The 18,265-nt window shown below is 40.4% G+C and overlaps 1 protein-coding gene across 3 annotated transcripts in view; it reads right to left on the bottom strand.

Moving 5' to 3' along the window:
• Positions 1–730: 730 nt before the first annotated feature.
• The window catches only part of GPR63 (G protein-coupled receptor 63), an 84,285-nt gene continuing 66,750 nt past the window's right edge, over positions 731–18,265 (bottom strand). For all 3 annotated transcript variants that reach the window (XM_077289695.1, XM_077289694.1, XM_077289693.1), the window contains one exon: positions 731–13,486. In XM_077289695.1, coding sequence (XP_077145810.1) covers positions 12,095–13,354 — 1,260 coding nt within the window. In that variant the 5' untranslated portion in view covers positions 13,355–13,486 and the 3' untranslated portion in view covers positions 731–12,094. The remainder of the gene's footprint in view (positions 13,487–18,265) is intronic.

Genomic DNA, 18,265 nt, shown 5'->3' with positions numbered 1-18,265 from the left:
TAGCGTCTCCATTTTTCATGATCTGGGGTCGGTTGAGGGCTTATTTTTTGCGTGCCGAGCTGGGGTTTTTAATGATAGCATTTTGGTGCAGATACGTTCTTTTGATCGCCTGTTATTGCATTTTAATGCAATGTCGCGGCTACCAAAAAAACGTAATTCTGGCGTTTCGATTTTTTTTTTCGTTACGCCGTTTAGCGATCAGGTTAATGCTTTTTTTTATTGATAGATCGGGCGATTCTGAATGCGGCGATACCAAATATGTGTAGGTTTTTTTTTTTTTTTTATTGATTTATTTTGATTGGGGCGAAAGGGGGGTGATTTAAACTTTTAGTTTTTTTTTATTTTTTTCACTTTTTTTCAACTTTTTTTTTTCACTTTTGCCATGCTTCAATAGCCTCCATGGGAGGCTAGAAGCAGGCACAGCACGATCGGCTCTGCTATGTAGCAGCGATCATAAGATGATGCAGAAATGCAGGTGTGCTGTGAGCGCCGACCACAGGGTGGCGCTCACAGCTGCCGAGGATCAGTAACCATAGAGGTCTCAAGGACCTCTATGGTTACCATTCAGAAGCATCGCCGACCTCCGATCATGTGACGGGGGTCGGCGATGACGTCATATCCGGCCGCGGAGCCCTGCATCAAAGCAGGGGACCTGACGTCGGACGTACTATCCCGTCCGACGTCAGGAAGGGGTTAATGTCAACCTCACACAAAGATTACACAAAAAACACAAAATGAATTTCTTCACCACAGGTATCATTTTAATCCGTATCACAGTGCCAATATGGCTGTGTATGTACTTTACTTTGCAAAATCCTGCTGAAGTGGCTCTTAAAGAGAACGTATACCTCTAATTGAATTTGTCGCAACACTAGGATGTCGGTCAAAAAATAAAATTATGCAGCATTGGAGCACATATCAGATATAATATATGCTAATTTTGCATGCTGAATACCTCCTAAATTACCAAGATATGTTAAAGGGTACTTCCCACGCAAATGCTGCTTTTTGTTAGAAGGTTCCATAGAAAAAAAAGTTGACCACAAGGCGTCCAATTACAGAAATCTGTGGCAGTCAGCTGTAATCAGAAAATGTTTAGTTTAAGTGCATTGCCAAATACAGGGAACAATGCTTTTAAAAAAAAATAAAAAAATAAAAATCAAGAAACCTTTTAAATGCAAAAATTGAATTAAGCTTTATAGATACACAAAAAGAATCAACACAAGACTGGTTCATAAATTTATATTTTACAGGGGTGTCAGAAAAGACCTATACATGCAATATTCATATGAAAAACAGAAACTTAAGTCATGACAGCAGCACAATTTTTGCTCATTTTATGAACGAGCATTGCAAGTCAAATAACATTCACTCCAAATGAAAATAAAATAAGGTAACATGGTGAATCTTTTTCCTGTAAACAACATTTGTTAAGAGAATTTTCTTTCTCACATTTAATAAAACAACCAGAATAAAAAAAATAAAATAAAAAAAAGTGTATTCATCATTTTCCAAAGGTAAATTCTGCAGCTCAGGCAAATAGGAAACACTTTTGGTATGGAAAATGTTAAATGCATTAACTCCTTCAGTGCTAAAACTTGAATTAAAACCGCCAAAAAATTGACAATATGGAGGTTGTGGCATGGGGGCATCACCAATATCAGAGAAGTGCAAAAATCTATAATCCTAAAGGGTTGAAAATGGTGAAAAAATTAGTTATAAGTCATAAAGGACTCAAATTGATAACCCCAGAGTATAGTTTTTGATGTACTTTCTGCAAGAAATAAGATGCAATCTAAGGCTATGCTCACAATTTCATTTACCTTGAGCCATCACACAACAGGTGGCAGACAAATCCCATTAGAGTCAATAAGGTCTAGCAAGTACCGTCAAGGAATTGGTTGTGTTGACGCTAAAAAGTACATTGTAACAGCTAACAAAGCCTGACATACATACCCTGGTGGCCAGTATGGATTAGAACTGCAGATCTCTGGGTAGGAACATCAGTATTAATGCTGCCAATAAGAACATGTCTACAGAAAAGGACCCTTTTGTTTAAATCAGGTTAAATCTATATATACACAAACTATCTTGCAATTTTTTACCCTGGTCACTAGGCTTAATATTAGACTGATACTTAGTGCTCTGTTCACCATCCACATGGACATTAGCAGCCATAGACTGGCTTGCACACTATTATTATAGTCTAAACATGCTCCAATCTGGGCAAATGGAGGGGAGGAGAGACAATCACCTATTGTGATTCCTATGTTAACTGTATATAGGATGCCATCTTTCATTGTAATTATGTCTGCAATGATAATGTGACTGCTGAAAGATTTTCTGTACAGGACAGGACCTGTAAGTCTAATATAAGGCTTAACGACCAGTGAAAATTGTAAGATTTCAGTTTGGTTTTCTTTTTAAATATAGCGATAAAAAAAAAATACATTTAACATACAAAACGGATTTAAACAATATGGCATTTTTTCATGACATTCCTTTTAGCTAGGGTTAGGAAACTTAATTTGTTGAGATCTGCCTCATTTCTGAAGATACTAAGAAGGACCTCAGATTCATGTACAAATCACTTCTGAAATAATGGTCATCATTAGAATCACGATTTAAAAAAAAAACAAAAAAAAACAAATTCATCAGCTTTTCTGAGCATATGGTGAAATATTCAAGCATGGCAAAATTGGTTAAGAAATTTCTACAGATATCTCAATGATCTAAATGGAGCATGCGGAAACCCTACTCTGATGAATGGAACAGATTTCCACATACAAACATTTCCCCTATATATCCGCCCATTTAAGAAAATAGATTTGAAATAATTTAAGAGATTTCCAATAGGAAAACAAATGACCAAATGTGTATTACCAGTCATCTACACTGCATTGATAGAAGCAGTCACGATTATTCTTGTGACTTCGAGGGGTTGTCTGGTACAAATCAATAAGGCTGCAGTCACTCTGCAGACTTAAGCATCCCCCCCAGTACATACACAGTGCGCTGCGAAGATTTGCCAGTTTCTGAGCTGGGAACGGAGGGTATGTATCCTGCCAGTGGGTACAGCCTCTCCACACACACTGGTACAGAGCAAGGTCACTACCTCTAGTCAGCCACACCCATTGGACGACTAACCGGGGTACCACCTCGCTCCATATAAGTGTATGGAGAGAGTCCCCCCACTTGACTCTGCCCGGGAGTATGCTTAACACATACTTTCCCTCCGGTCTTGGCTCAGAAACTGGTGATTCCCTGCAGCGCAGAGTGAGTGTGTGGGAGGGGGAAGGCGCGGGATTCATAAGTCTGCAGATTTATCGGTTTGGACCAGACAACCCTTTTATTGCTTACTAGTGATGAGCGAGTACTCGTTGCTCGGGTTTTCCCGAGCACGCTCAGGTGACCTCCGACTATTTGTTAGTGCTCAGAGATTTTGTTTTCCTCGCCTCAGCTGCATGATTTACGGCTGCTGGACAGGCTGAATACATATGAAGGAATGCCTGTTAGGGAATTCCCACATGTATTCAGCCTGTCTAGCAGCCATAAACCATGCAGCTGAGGCGAGGAAAACGAAATCTCCGAGCACTAACAAACACTCAGATCACCCGAGCGTGCTTGGGGAGACCCAAGCAACAATGCTATTCGCTCATCACTATTGCTTACTCAACATAATTAAACTAGTTAAACCAAAAGAAAAAAGGAGAACGGCAGGAATTAAATACTTTTAATAAGAAGTTGTCAGTGCAGAGTACATCCTATAGATCCCACATAACTATGCACATAGCTAGTGCTATTTAAAGGAATGTTCCAGTGGAAAATTGGCCATAATAGCGATTCTAAACACTTCATACTTTTAAAGTAGTGAAGTTAGGTACCTCGCTATTTGCCTTTACTACACCAAGTGTCTGTTATTTCCATGCACAACGGTGGGAAAATGTAAAAATGGCAGTGGTAAACATTGTACTACAACAACAAAAAATAAGGAGGAGAATGACAGGGAATGTAGTTTTTACCCGTCTGTCTTTATTTCCCTTTTCTCATTCCTGCATGATGACAGAAATCTTTTAATGGTAAGATCCAACAATTTTTTAATTGAGCACTGGTTCACTTTAATATCTGTATATGTCATTGCAAGGTATTGGCTACTCAGTTTAATCTTGAGTATTAAAAGCAATATTTTACCTATGTATGATCCTGCTTGCTCCTATTTTGATTGGATTCTTGTACTCCTGGTGGGTTTTTCTTATCCCATATAGATACCGTTATATTGTCACTTACTGAAATGTTGGTTTGAACAGTCTATGTTGTAAAATATCCTCATTTTTTGTTGTAGTAGTACAATGTTTACTACTGCCATTTTTACATTTGATCCTGCTTACACCTACATGGTCACATTATAGTCAATAGTCGTGCTCTGTTCATTACATTCAATATACAACAGATTGGTCCCTAACATGAATTCCATTTTTCTTTTCCTATGATGAAAAATTGAAATGGAATCCAATAATATAGGTGTGAATAGTCATGGCCTATGATCATAGCTTACTAGGCCTCTATATAACATACCTGGAATAAACTAATGTGTACATTATGGGAGCAGGATTGGCATCAGTCACTCAAAATCAATTTAACAGATACCTCACGAACGGCTCACATTGCACTTGTTAAATGTAACTATAGCCTAGGGTACAGGGACACTAATGCCTCTGTCACTCTGTGCACACAACACAAATTGTTTTAATTTTTTTTTGTTAAAGTGGAACCAGATTCAAGAAAGTCAGCATTTAAAAATGCTACAATATGTCAGACGTTTTACTTTGCAACTTCTTCCAAGCAGGAGAGGGCCTGAAGGCTGGTCAGGTCACTACTTTTAACAGTTTCCTGGCTTGAAACCTGAAGCGGTAAAATGACAAAAGCCTGGACATCTGCACAGGAAGTCTTTGACAGAAATGGGAGTTTCTGGGTGCTTTTTCAGGTGGGTTTCAGGACAGATCCACCTGAAAAAGGCGTTATGTGCACATACCTTTAGGCATCCATTTAATGGATCCATGACTATTGGGCTACAATGGTTCTGCTTAACATAGATATCATAGTTATTGAAGAGTCCACTGTCTGTTAAACAGACGTTCCTGATATCTGCCATAGAGTGGTATTTGGCAACTCAACTATGGACTTTCATGTTAAACAATGTATACTTTTTCTACTGGACTTAGCCGAGTACTATGACATAGGATAGTCAAAGCAAAACAGAAGCTAAAATTCGCCTGACTTGTTGCTCAAGTTGCACTAAAATCTGTCTTTAATGGCTTGCACCATATTTAGTATACATTTTAGAGACTTGCTGAGACTGGTCTTACTAGGTGGCATGGCCTTGCTGATAAAGGTGTGGCTTATTGTGAAAAGCAATGCAACACAATGCACCAAAACATGTGCAAAAATTGTGGCGCATGTTCCTAACTTAGATTTATCAACAGCATGAGACACTTTGATTAATTTGGTGCAAATTAGGGCTGCCTAGCTTAAGATTGCACTTTTTGAGAATTACACAGTTTTGATTTTCTCCATTGTGTCCATGTGAGATTTGTTCCAGCTTGAATCCCATTTTTCTGCTCCTATGAACAAAAAAAATAGAATTCTTGACGCACATTAACAGAGCTCTAGGGTGTATTCATAGATCAGTTCCATCCCAATTAGTTCTTTTTGTCTCTACTAATCACAATTGATAAAAAAAATGTTTACAAGCTTCCTAAATGATGCTGTGTTAAAACTGCTCTTATAGGCAACAAAAGGAACCATGTTATAATTAGCTTCTGACATGTATTTTGAATAAATCTAAAAAGGAAATGTGACATTTGTTTCTGTACATATGTGGAGTGGATAAGTGATATTCAAACCAATTACTGATAGCATGAACTTGATAATCAAATTCAGAAAAAAAAAATGTGCATGACTCCATTGAAGCCATAGACTTTGGATGGGCAGTGGTGTCGAAGACATGAACCTTTGGACTCCATTTGACCTTTTTTTCTGGTGGTTTGTCTTTTAGGGTGGACATAAAAGCGTTGTTGCTACTGCTCCATTGGAGGCATGCATAAATCCTATTTTTCAAAGCTTTAGATGACAAACGGTTCAGCAATTAACAATGTTGCTTTGCAGCACTGGGGCCCTGGGTCCAAATCCTACTAAAGGCAACACCTGCAAACAGGTTGTATGTTCTCCCCGTGTTTGCGTGGGTTTCCTCTGGGTTATCTGGCTTCTTCCCACACTCCAAAACCCATACTGGTAGGGAATTTAGTCGCAGTAGTAAGTGATAATGTCTGTAAAGTGGTGATTAATAAGTTAGCGCTATGGGGAGGGTTCAGGCAAGGTGTGATCTCAGACCGTACATGTTATTTGATATTAAATGAAGACTGCCATGTAAATGATCAACTTCATGCCAGTAAGAATGGCACTTGAATAAGGTATAGAAAGGACCTGACCTGGACCTTTTTTTAGTCGACAGTGCTTTGGGATGTCTACATGAACAATGTTTCATAGTTTCTATAAAGAATTTATCACTAGAGTAACTTTGTAAATGCATTGCATCTCTTAGCAGGTACGTTTGTGGAATTACAGTCTGTATGGAGCTGCATTCACAATTCTGAGGTCAATGAAAACAGTCACACTAATATAGTAGGAGGATAAAATTCTATTACATTGCATTACTGTACATTGCCTGGTATAAATACTACACTTCCCAAAAAGTCAAGCGCCAAATACAAAAATACAAGATTTCAGCTCTGAGGACAGGAGTTGTGAATGCATCTCTGGATGTAGTGAAGGTAAGTAATACAATGCATATCCACAGTTTAAGATTTGTCTTTATCGTCCCTTTTATTGCTCAATTCTTAGGTACGCTTATAAACTTTAACCTCTAGGAAAATCATTACCAATAGGAAACTATATAATACCTGCTACTAACACTGGTTCCCCAGCACTAAAGACTGGGATAATTAAAACAGTCAACCCAATTAACACGTTCAAAAGGTCTCCATATCTCAATAGGGGGATCATTTTGCTTTAAACTGTAACATCCATAAGTGACTAGGTTTTTAAAATATTCTGTTAACTAGGCCCCACAACATCATAATTAATGCATAAGGCCTTATGATATACAGTATGTATTGTACTTCAGTTATCAAATCGCTTAATAAAAAAAAATTCCCTTGATTGTAAAAGATCCTTTTGGGGCTTCCTGAATGTATGTTCAAGTTATTGGGCTTAACGTTATATATGGATTTTATAACTTCATTTTCAATTGCGAAATGGTCACTAATGGAAAATGAAATCTCCTGAGATAACTGGCTTTAGTTTTTGCAAGTCAATTCCATTGCACACTGGTCTGACAAAGTGAACACAGTGCTATCAAGTAATCTATATTTTGTGAACACAATCATACACAGTTCATACAAAAAAAAAAAGCAGAAAACAGAAATTCCAGTGAGACAGAAAAAGAAAAACTTGTCCAGCACTGGCACTAATGTACCAGCCAAGACAAGTTAGGAAAGTTGTGCTTTATCAAGAAATAACGGGTCTTTAATAAAAGTGGTTCTGCTTACAGACTGAAAGTTCAGCACCAACCTAGCTCAGTAAATCTATACTTACAATGTCCACGGTGGTTTGAGAGAGTCTCCTGCTTCTTCAATACAAGCCGGAATTCATAATGCAAAAGTAAAAATGGCATGACTTCACTAGAAATCAAACAGCAAATACTAATACATTACACTTTCTGGTGGCTTGAACAAAAACCACAAGAAATAATTTGTCAAACTATCTATTTGTAAAAAAAAACAACAACATTATAATCAGGGCACAAACCAAGCCTATGTTTATTATTATTATTATGTTTCATGGACAGTCATTGAAATAATATGCTCTCTCAGTTCCCTATAAGGAAAAGGAGATTCTGGTTTCCAAAACTGGGTCACTTTGTATCTGCCATGTGATTTCCAATTTTATATTTCCTACCACATTTTGTATTGCTCTACTTGAATTTTACAAAAATCTGTATTCTCCAGGATATAGTATTTTGCTCCATGTCAATTCAGCAAAATGGCGGCCAACTTGTAGAGGGCCAGCAAAAAGTCACAAAACAAAGACTAATACATGCCTTACTGCTCAACTCTTCCGCTGCTCACTGTCTCCGTTTGTTACTTGGCATTTATTTTTACCACTGAGCACTGAAACACCGGGCCTCCTCACGCTAGACCAGGACTTCAAGCCACATTCAGCCCTGGGACATCTGAGCATGCACGTAGTAAGGTCACGACTTTGTGATGTCTCGATCTTCTGACCAGAACAAGACCTGGGGCACCCCTGCGCATGTGCGCCGTAAGGGTGCGATGTGCATTTACAGGGATGTCACAGGTCTAGCGTGAAAAGGGCCAGGGTTTCAGCGCACAGCAGCAATCAGAAGAGGCACCAAGGACTCTACTTGGGACAGCAAGCAGTGGGGGTGGCTGGAGACATCAGCATTTGTTTTGTTTTTACATCTTACATGGATTATGGTCTAAAGAAACGCCAGAGCATAATAAAGGGTATTCATTCCACAGAGCATTAATTTGCTGCAAATTGAATTTCCTGGCAAAGTCCATGTGATTTGGTCAATTAAAAAATCTCATGAGATCTGCTCATCTCGATATCTAATAAAGATAAGAACGAAGCAACTTTGCAAATAGTCTTGGTTACTAAAACCATCTTTTATGTGTACAGCTGCTTTGTAGACCTATGTGTCTCCTTGGTTAGCACTTCATGTAATTCACCAACCACATGATATGGGGATTCTAAGCTTTATCATATATAATTTCAATCAAAACCCCATGTGGATACTTTATCATGACGGACACATCAAATTACTAACAACCTAATTCCACTAGGGAACAAAAGATGTACTAGTCCAGTTAAAATGTATATAATCTTTATTAGAAACAACATTAAGAAAGAAATTGACAGGTGTGTGTCAAATTACAACTATGAAAAATAATAATACCATGAAAGGCACAATATCCCCCTGTATCCTCACCAATTCCCATAGTTGTAATTTGACACACACCTGTCAATTTCTTTCTTAATATTGTTTCTAATAAAGATTATATAAATTTTAACTGGACTAGTAGATGTTTTGTTTCCTAGTGGAATTGGGTTGTTAGCACTTCATGTGTATAGTCTAATTCTGCAGACATTTATTAGTATCGTCCATCTCTGCATGTTAACAAGCAGTGGACTGATATACAACTGAATTGTGTTTTCTAGTCTGCAAGTATGGAGACAAGATTTCATTGCAGTTGTACTTAGTTGCCTAATTGTTTTAATTTAGGTGCATTTCAGTAATAAAAAATATATACTTATTACTTAAGACGTTTTCTCCTGCTCAGACACTTCATCGCTGCACCACAGGCAGGGTGACCTGGGAACCATCAGAAGTGATTGGCATCTGTAACTGAGTAATACTACTTTTAATATTTCAAAGCGTTTTTTTTTTTTTAAATGTTCAGTGCCGCTACAATTTATAGAGGCAGGATGAATGTAAGCCATACGGTAAATGGAGAATGATAAATGCACCGCTATTGTGCAACAATGTTGTCAACGGCAAAAGTGACCATTCTAAATGTCTGACATACAGGGAATCTCTCATAAGGAAATTACCTCTTTATAGTTTTTTGCGTTACTTAATTTTTGGCAGTTTTTTTTTTTTCATTTCTGTTAAAAGTAAAAATTTGAAATTTTGCAATTTTAACAATGGCTCCTTGGGTTATTCTAGACGCATTCTTCTGGTTTCATGAAATCCATATTTACAGTAGCGGTAATAAACCAGCACACTATTGTATTATAGGATCTGAGAATGGTCATTGTAAATGGAAGAGGAGCTGTGTCATCATTAATTGTGTATCGAAGTGTTGGCAATGTAATCCTGAATCGGAGGATGATGAGCCTTTTGTAAAGAATAGTAAGTTTGGCCCCAATTCATCAAGAATGTTCATTTGTAAGCCAGTCTTGATGAAGAGTGTGCTGAAGCAAGATGCGCCAAATTCACTAAAAGGCATTCATCCAATTTGTCACAATTTTCACAAGCTTTTTTAATTACAATTATTATTGCTTATATCTGTGTAAATGTGTTTTTAATGTAGGGCAACCGAACGCTGTCTTCTCCAGTTTCCAGAGCCGCTTGGTCCTCTTAATATGAGGTGACTGTTAATTCCGAATTGCTGACTCAGTCTAGCTGGAAGTCACTTTTACAAGGTAAATCTATGGAACCTTGTTCTGACGCTCAATAGACCTGCATTGTAAAAGCCGTCACTTGAGTCACAAGAGCACCGGGGTGTAGATAGAAACATGTCATCAGTGAGCACGCATATTTGCAAGCAATGAAAAATTTCGATGGGAGAGCTACTTTAAAGTATGATGAATACCTTCTGTGCTGGGCCACGCAACCTACTGCCCAAGTGTTTCCCTCTTTTTAAATACTGAGCACACACCAAAAGTCGCCAAGTTTCAGCGCACTTACAAACTGCACAAGCAAATTGAAATGGAGGCAAAAACTGCTTCATAGATCCGGAACACCTATAGCCCAGGTTCATCAAGACCCGCATTTTGTACTCGAGTATGATGTGGGTGCAGGGAGGAGTGTGAGGCTCCTGATACAATAAGTGCACGCCTCTTAATGAATCAAGGTGCAAAGTGGCATGTCCCACAGTGTGCACCTCGCACAACCTTACTGCACCGTGGGGACTGGAGGAAAATTTGTGGTGAGAATGCTGCAGCTTGCTACACCCCTGTGCCATTTTTGGCTGAGCTGAGTACAACTGGCGTGCAAACACCAAAATTTGCTAAATCTGTTGCGCAAAAATTGTCACTATTTAAAGAGGTTTATGCCAGAATACTGGCAAAAAACGTTGTCTTGGGGCCTATAAATCTAGTTGTTCCAGTTACCAGTGTAAAAAATTTGCAAGATTTCAATTTTTTTTTTTCTTTTAAATGGTTAGTGATATGAAAAAACATTGAAGATTTTAACACAAAAACCTGATTTAAAGAATAGGTAATTTTCTGATTATTCTGAAAACATGAGCGTTCAGGATAGAAGCTCCATATTATGCCCCTTCACTTGTCCGTAAAAAAAACAATACAGATTTCAATGTTTTGGATAAGTGCGCCATCCGTGGTTTTTTTTTTGTATGGCTAAAAAATGAAATTACAAAGTGTAGGAGAAGCTTTGCAATGTTAACTATTTAAAGCGCACGGACGGACCGTGTGCTGTACGTGTTGTTCACAGACCCATAAAATTGTATTGGCCCTGTCATACGTGCTGTCAGAAAAAGACTGGCATGTCTCAGTTTGAAACCGCCGACACGGGAAGATCACTATAGGTTATAATAGGTACGTGTGGTATACAGCTGGTCATAGGCTTTCCTGTGTGTTTCAGCCCTGATTATAATATTATACTCCCCATCATGACTTAAAGACCTACCTACTGTATTCAGGCACTGTACAGTACATTAAATGCAAATATATTCTGTTACAAAAAATATTGAATATCTTAATATTTCCACTGCTAAACACCAAAAGGGAGAAAGGGGGTGAGAGAAGCTCTGATAAAGTGCAAACACGTTTTCATCGATCCGCAGGGGTACACATCAGTCTATCCCTTATACAGCAATGTTATTAAAGGAAACGGGTGGAAAGATGGTCACACACTACTGAGATTGGGAAAGAACTAAAGAGATCCTGCAAAGTTTAGCTACAGAACATTTTTTGGCTCAAATCTAATAGCAAAAGCAGCAACATTTGTTTCAGAAAAATGACACATCCACTGATTGTAGCAGCATTCAAGGTGCCCGCACTAACACCAACTGCAGGCCTGGTAAGCATTAACCTGACAGTACTTCTCAACTATGGATTTACTAAAAAATCCTAGAGGTAACATGTGTTTTTTCATGTACATTGCTTCCTGGCAGAGAACAGAATTCATCACTTTTTGCACAAGGGAAATAGTTGAAAACACGTAAAATAATTCATGGCAGTCACAGTAAGGAAAAAAAATAAAATAAAATCACACTACAGATCTGTGTTCCCCGCACACATATATGGCGCTAGGGCGGATTCTTCTTCTTGTGTGTCCAGGTAACTGGGGTAAAAATTTGAAGTACTTGGGCATGAGATCTAAACACGCATCCCGAAATTTCTTAATCCTCCAGTAGTAGATTATTGGGTTTAGTGCAGACTTGAGGTAGCATAGCCAAAGAAGCCATGTGCTTATCTCAAAGAAGTTGCTCTTGTTGTAAAAGTCACTGTTAAATGTAGCAACAAGGCTATAAGTCGCGAATGGTGCCCAGCAAACTATAAAGACAATGAATAAAATCAATATGGTAGTGAAGGCACGAGTTTTAAAGCTGATGTCTATGTTCATTTGGAAAGGCCGTTGAAGGCTCATGAGACCTAGCTTGCTCGCCTGGCTGAGGCATATGCTGTCCGGATGGCTATGTATACGGACTGCATTGTGCCGCACAGTGTTCAATATGCCCATAAAAGCATAAAGCATCACCATAAAAGGAATAAAAAAGAAAATCAGGACCACGAGAATCACATAGGCTTTATATCCAGCATTAGTAGTGTAGCCAAACACGCACTGTGGAGCTCTCGACGGAACTTGTAGTTGTGGGTTCCCGACGGCAAGGGGAAAAGCTACGCAAAATGAGGTTGCCCATGAGATCACAATGAGAATCTTTGCCCGATAGGGATTGAGCTTGTCTTGCTTCTGTACAATAATTAGAAACCGGTCTATGCTTATTATAAGCAGGATGGCCACACCTTCTATAACAAACAGCCAAAAAAACATGGCAGACACTCTACAGAAAACTTCTCCGAAAATCCACTCCGTTATAATGATCGTTATCAAAGCAAAGGGCATGTTGAGAATGGAAAGCAGTAAGTCAGCGAACGCCAGGCTTGCTAGAAGAATATTAATCGCAGATCGCATGGCGGCTTTTTGGTAGACCATGAGACAAACGACAAAGTTTCCAAGGAATGATAGTAACAGAATAATAATCATCACGACGGAGAGTATTATCTGAAGGGGTAAATTCAAGGTATCGTACAGATCTTTCGCTGCTTGAGTGGGAGAAGCAGTTGTGTTCACCGATATGGTACCAGCTGTGGTCATGGCAACTGGACTGTATTTTGGCGGGAGATCCAAACTGCCACGGAATGAAGGCTGAGGCGCTGTTACGTTGGTATAGCCATGTACATATATGATGTGTGTGCTATCCGATGTCACGGGATGTGCAGGTGTCAGCATTGCTGAGAACACCATAATTGTTCAGGCCTGATAAATCAAGGGATGCTAACAATTCTGGAGAGATGGCGCCTTCCATGAGTCTTGTACCACAGGGAGTAGTGCAGGAACAGAATATCCATGGTTACTTCCCAAGATGTCTTCTGCAAACTGAAAAGAAGCAGAAAAGCACACAGTTCAATTAGAAACATTCAATGAAAGCTCAAGATGTTTCTGTACACAGGAAAATACAAACATGCAGCTTTTCACTCTAAGGGTATATTCACACTAGCGTGTTTCCTGCAGGACACCTGCTCTTGGCAGGAATGAAGCTGCTGAAAAAAAAAAAATCAGGTATTTCTTGCTTTATCTTGATTTTTTTGCTTTTTTTCATGCTACATTTGTCTCTTGTGCATACTGATAATGTTTACTGCATACAAATTGGGTTTATATAATCAGATTTTGGCACACACAAAAAAATGGTGAAAACCTGATACCTGCATTTTTGCTGCGGATTTTCAGCGTTTTCACCACCCATTCATGTCAATGGGTGAAAAATGCTGAAGAAAAACATGAGTGACATGTTCTATTGTGCAAAAAAAAACATGTGAAGTACAAAATACTGATGACAAAAATGTCTAAAATCTCAAACTTTGCTGGTACCGTAAAATACTGCTGAAAATTTGCATAAAAACATAAAAAAAATGCTGAAAAAAGCCCAGTGTAAACACGGCCTAAGGCTAAGTTCACATGAGAGGCTTTGGCCACTTTGTATTTCTGCTGCCTTGCACTTCCAGCTAAGTGGATGGGATTTATAGAAATCTCATGTCAATATGGTTTGCTTTTTTTTTATGCATGTTTCAAATCTGCAACATGCAAATTCTCTTGCGGGTGCGCTGAGTGCTGTTGATTTTCCCCATATAACTGCATTAGATGCAGAAAATACACAGGTAAATTAACACATTCATTTTTAGTGTATGCGCTGTGGACATACACTAAAAACACATGCAACCCACATATGACTATCAAAGTTGTGTCAAAGCCAAATACCAGTAAGAACGATAAAAACTCACTCAAAAATGCAATCAAAAATGCACGTAATATAATTTAGCTAATTGGTGCAGAAATACTGCAAACTGTAACATCAAAAAACTCACCAAATACTCACCATGGGAACATATCCTAAAACATCATAACCAATAATTTGGGAGAAAATCAGACAGTAATTGCTGAAATTCTGTGCAGAGATAATTACCCATTCCACATTGGCCATCCACATTGTGTGCACAACGCTGGGCAGGCCATTCTGCGCTCTGCCCCTGGTGTCAATGCAATCTAGGCTTACAGCAATATAAAACGAGTATTTGGATTGTGTTCAGCAGGTGTATCCTAAACATGCATCACATGTGACATTGCATTAGATTATACAGACCACGAATGAACACTGAAGTGTGCGGTAAAAATATGAAATAACACTAGTCTACACCTAATCTCAATAATGGATACATCAATTGAGACTATAGTAGTTGAGCAGCATAAATGCACATGTGATCAAAAATAAATAATTTTCTTAGCATTGATAATTCGGGGTGTCATAACTCCAAAGCTACAGATGTTTGTAAAAGCTATCTACAAGTCATGAATATTTGAACAGGAGCGCCAACATGTCTTCCAATCTCAACAAGTCCTTTAACTCTATTGAACGTCTCGTTTGAGTCCCCACAAAGTTGACTTGGCTTCTAAAGGGCTCAAATGGATATTATCCAGGCTAGTGTAAATCTTCTGCAAGTGTATCATACATACTGTTAGGATTCGTCAGGTGATGCAAGTATGTGATTTGTATACCTGTGGTCACATTTCCACTAGCTGCTCAGCTGCTTCTTAGTGTGAGAAATACATGAGAAGTGATAGGCACATGACCGCAAGTTTGCGAGTCGCAATCTAAGGCTACTTTCACACTAGCGTCAAACAACGCACGTCGCAATGCGACGTACCGACGCATACTGTGAAAGCGCCGCACAACGGGGGCAGTGGATGCAGTTTTTCCACACATCCGCTGCCCCATTGTGAGCTCCGGGGAGAAGGGGGCAGAGTTCCGGCCGCGCATGCGCGGTCGGAAATGCTGGACACGACGCACCAAAAAACGTTACATGCAACTTTTTTTGTGCCGATGACCCGACGCAACAGTCGCACGACGGTTGCGACGTGTGGCAAAACGTCGCTAATGTTAGTCTATGGAGAAAAAACGCATCCTGCAAGCAATTTTGCAGGATGCGTTTTTTTTCCAAAACGACGCATTGCAACGTGCGTCGTACGACGCTAGTGTGAAAGAGGCCTTAGGCTACTTTCACACTAGCGTTGTGCACTGCACGTCGCTATGCGTCGTTTTGTAGAAAAAACGCATCCTGCAAAAGTGCTTGCAGGATGCGTTTTTTCTCCATAGACTTGCATTAGCAACGCATTGCCACACGTCGCAACCGTCGAGCGATGGTTGCGTCGTGTTGCGTCGGACCGTCGCCACCAAAAAAATTACATGTAACGTTTTTTGGTGTGTCGTGACCGTCTTTTCCGACCGCGCATGCGCGGCCGGAACTCCGCCCCCGCCTCCCCGCACATCACAATGAGGCAGCGGATGCGTTGAAAAACAGCATCCTCTGCCCCCGTTGTGTGGCGCTTTCACTGCTTGCGTCGGGAGCTGAAAGACGGAAGTGTGAAAGTAGCGACGTACCGTCACAATCCGTCGAAATTTGCAGGATCCTGCTTTTTCCCATAGACTTGTATTCGCGACGGATCACGTGGCCACACGTCGCATCCGTCGTGCGACGGATCCGTCGTGTTTTGGCGGACCGTCGTCTGGAAAAAATGTTCAATGTAACGTTTTTTGTCTGCGTCGGGAAAACGTGTAGCGACGTCGCCTCATACGTCGTTCACTAGAATGGAAGCCTATGGACGCAGGATCCGTCACACACTGGAATCCAGCGACGGATCCAGCTTTTCCCTTCTGAGCATGCCCGGAAGGATTTTCAATTCAGGGAAAAAGTCTCTCTCTTTTTCCCGGAACTTGTGGACGACGCATCCGTCATTACACTGGATGCGTCGCACACGGTTTTCACTATTTTCATGACGTCCGTCGATCCGTCATTTTGCTGCACTACGACGAACACATAAAAACGGAAGTGTGAAAGTAGCCTAAGGTTCTCACCGGATGACTGGTAGAACAGGCATGCAGAGACTAATCCTAACAATGCACACTGTTAGGATTGGCAAACTATCAAGCTTGCTGAAAATTTGCACTAAGCTGGGCTAACCCCTTCAAAGTCCATAGTATTAAGTAATTCAGAAGGCTGAACTAGACCTAGGGGCTTTTGTGGCTCATACGCGGCCCCCTTCCTTTGACTGCTAGTGCAGCGCCCCAGAGTCCTGGTCGTTGCAGTACTGTTGCTCCGCCACTAAGGGGAGTGATGGTACGTCTGATGGCACTAAAGGAGTTCACCTGACCAGGTATCACAGTCACATATTACACTTCACACTCTGGCCACCAGGGGGAGCAAAGGGTTCTATGTATTAGGCCACTCCTCACACTATGGTAAAACTGGGGGCTGGATAGGAAGTTAGGGAGAAGCTGACTGGGTTTTGCCCAGGTAACACCTTGTGAGAGAAGAGGTTGCTTGGGAAGATCCAGGGGGGTCCCTGTCAGGGGTGGGATCCTGGCAGAGGCCTAGCGAAAAGGACAGATCGTTACGGAGCCGCGCCTGCACTTCATTGCGGCGGCATCTTAAGAAAGGACACGAAGCGAAGTATATTGTGGAAAAGTGAGAAACGAGATCACAGCACAAAGGCGATAGAACAAGTAGAAGTCGCGCCCCGAGATCGGCAACATCCTACTGCGGCGCGTAGCCGGAACGCCGAGGAAGTATTGGGCTCCACGCATTACTTCAAACCAACGGCAGGGCAGTTAATTTTAGGTTGGCTGCCTCACCTAAATCACCTAATGAAGACAACGGAGGCAATTGTGGGAGAGGGGCGTCTCTAGGGTCCCTATAAAATAACTCCAGGCCTACCCCGTCATATGGGTGCGTCCTATCCATATCATCTGGGGGACGGAGAGAAAGAACAGAAACATACAAGACAGTTGTGAGGACTATCCCGTGGTGCTCAGCAGGGAAATACTACTACAACACCCAGGCGCTAGTAGGTAGGCACTGATTTCCAACCGCAAAGGGAACTCTGGATGTGCCTTCGGACCGGCCAGTCTCAGCCAGCCCAGTTAACAGTGCTCTGGATTGCGGATGCCGAAGCCTTCAGTAAAGAGGTAAAGAGACTGCAACCCCGTGTCCTCATTATTTACTGCGACCTACACTACCACCTACACCTTTTATTGGGCGCCCCTTAGCAGGACCACGGACCGGGTCAGGCCACCGTGACATCCTCAGAACCGATAGACCCGGTACCGAGTACCCCGCCGTCCTGTGTCTGGGGGCCGCTCCACTTACATGTGTCATCTATGATTGAAATGTACTTCCTTCAAGTACATGAAGATTCGAGTAAATACAAAGAACTTAATTGATTTAGGAACTAACTTTCGGTGGAATTAACAAGACCAACTGCTAGAGTAAATGGCTTCTAAAAAAAAGGGAAGGGTGCGTCTTCTTAAATCACATGTTTAAGTGTTGAAACTTTCATATATACCAGTATATATTTTTTTAATTGTATTTAAATTTCATATGTGCAAAATAAATCATACAATTCTAATTAAACTACCTGTAGAAGTCTTACTTCTCAAAATAAGAAATATTTTATCCCAATTGATGTAGCCTTTACCCTGTGAATCTCCAATGACATTAGTGACAACCAAATTCCACCTCTGTAATCAAGTACATTGCACCGAACCTTGTATCGCTATGTGCATCTGGATATTCTATAAAGGGTTAAGCTTCAAAGAGCTCTTTG

The sequence above is a fragment of the Ranitomeya variabilis genome, chromosome 2 (genome assembly GCF_051348905.1).
Source record: "Ranitomeya variabilis isolate aRanVar5 chromosome 2, aRanVar5.hap1, whole genome shotgun sequence".
NCBI lineage: Eukaryota > Metazoa > Chordata > Amphibia > Anura > Dendrobatidae > Ranitomeya > Ranitomeya variabilis.
This window is presented reverse-complemented; position numbering and strand designations above follow the sequence as displayed.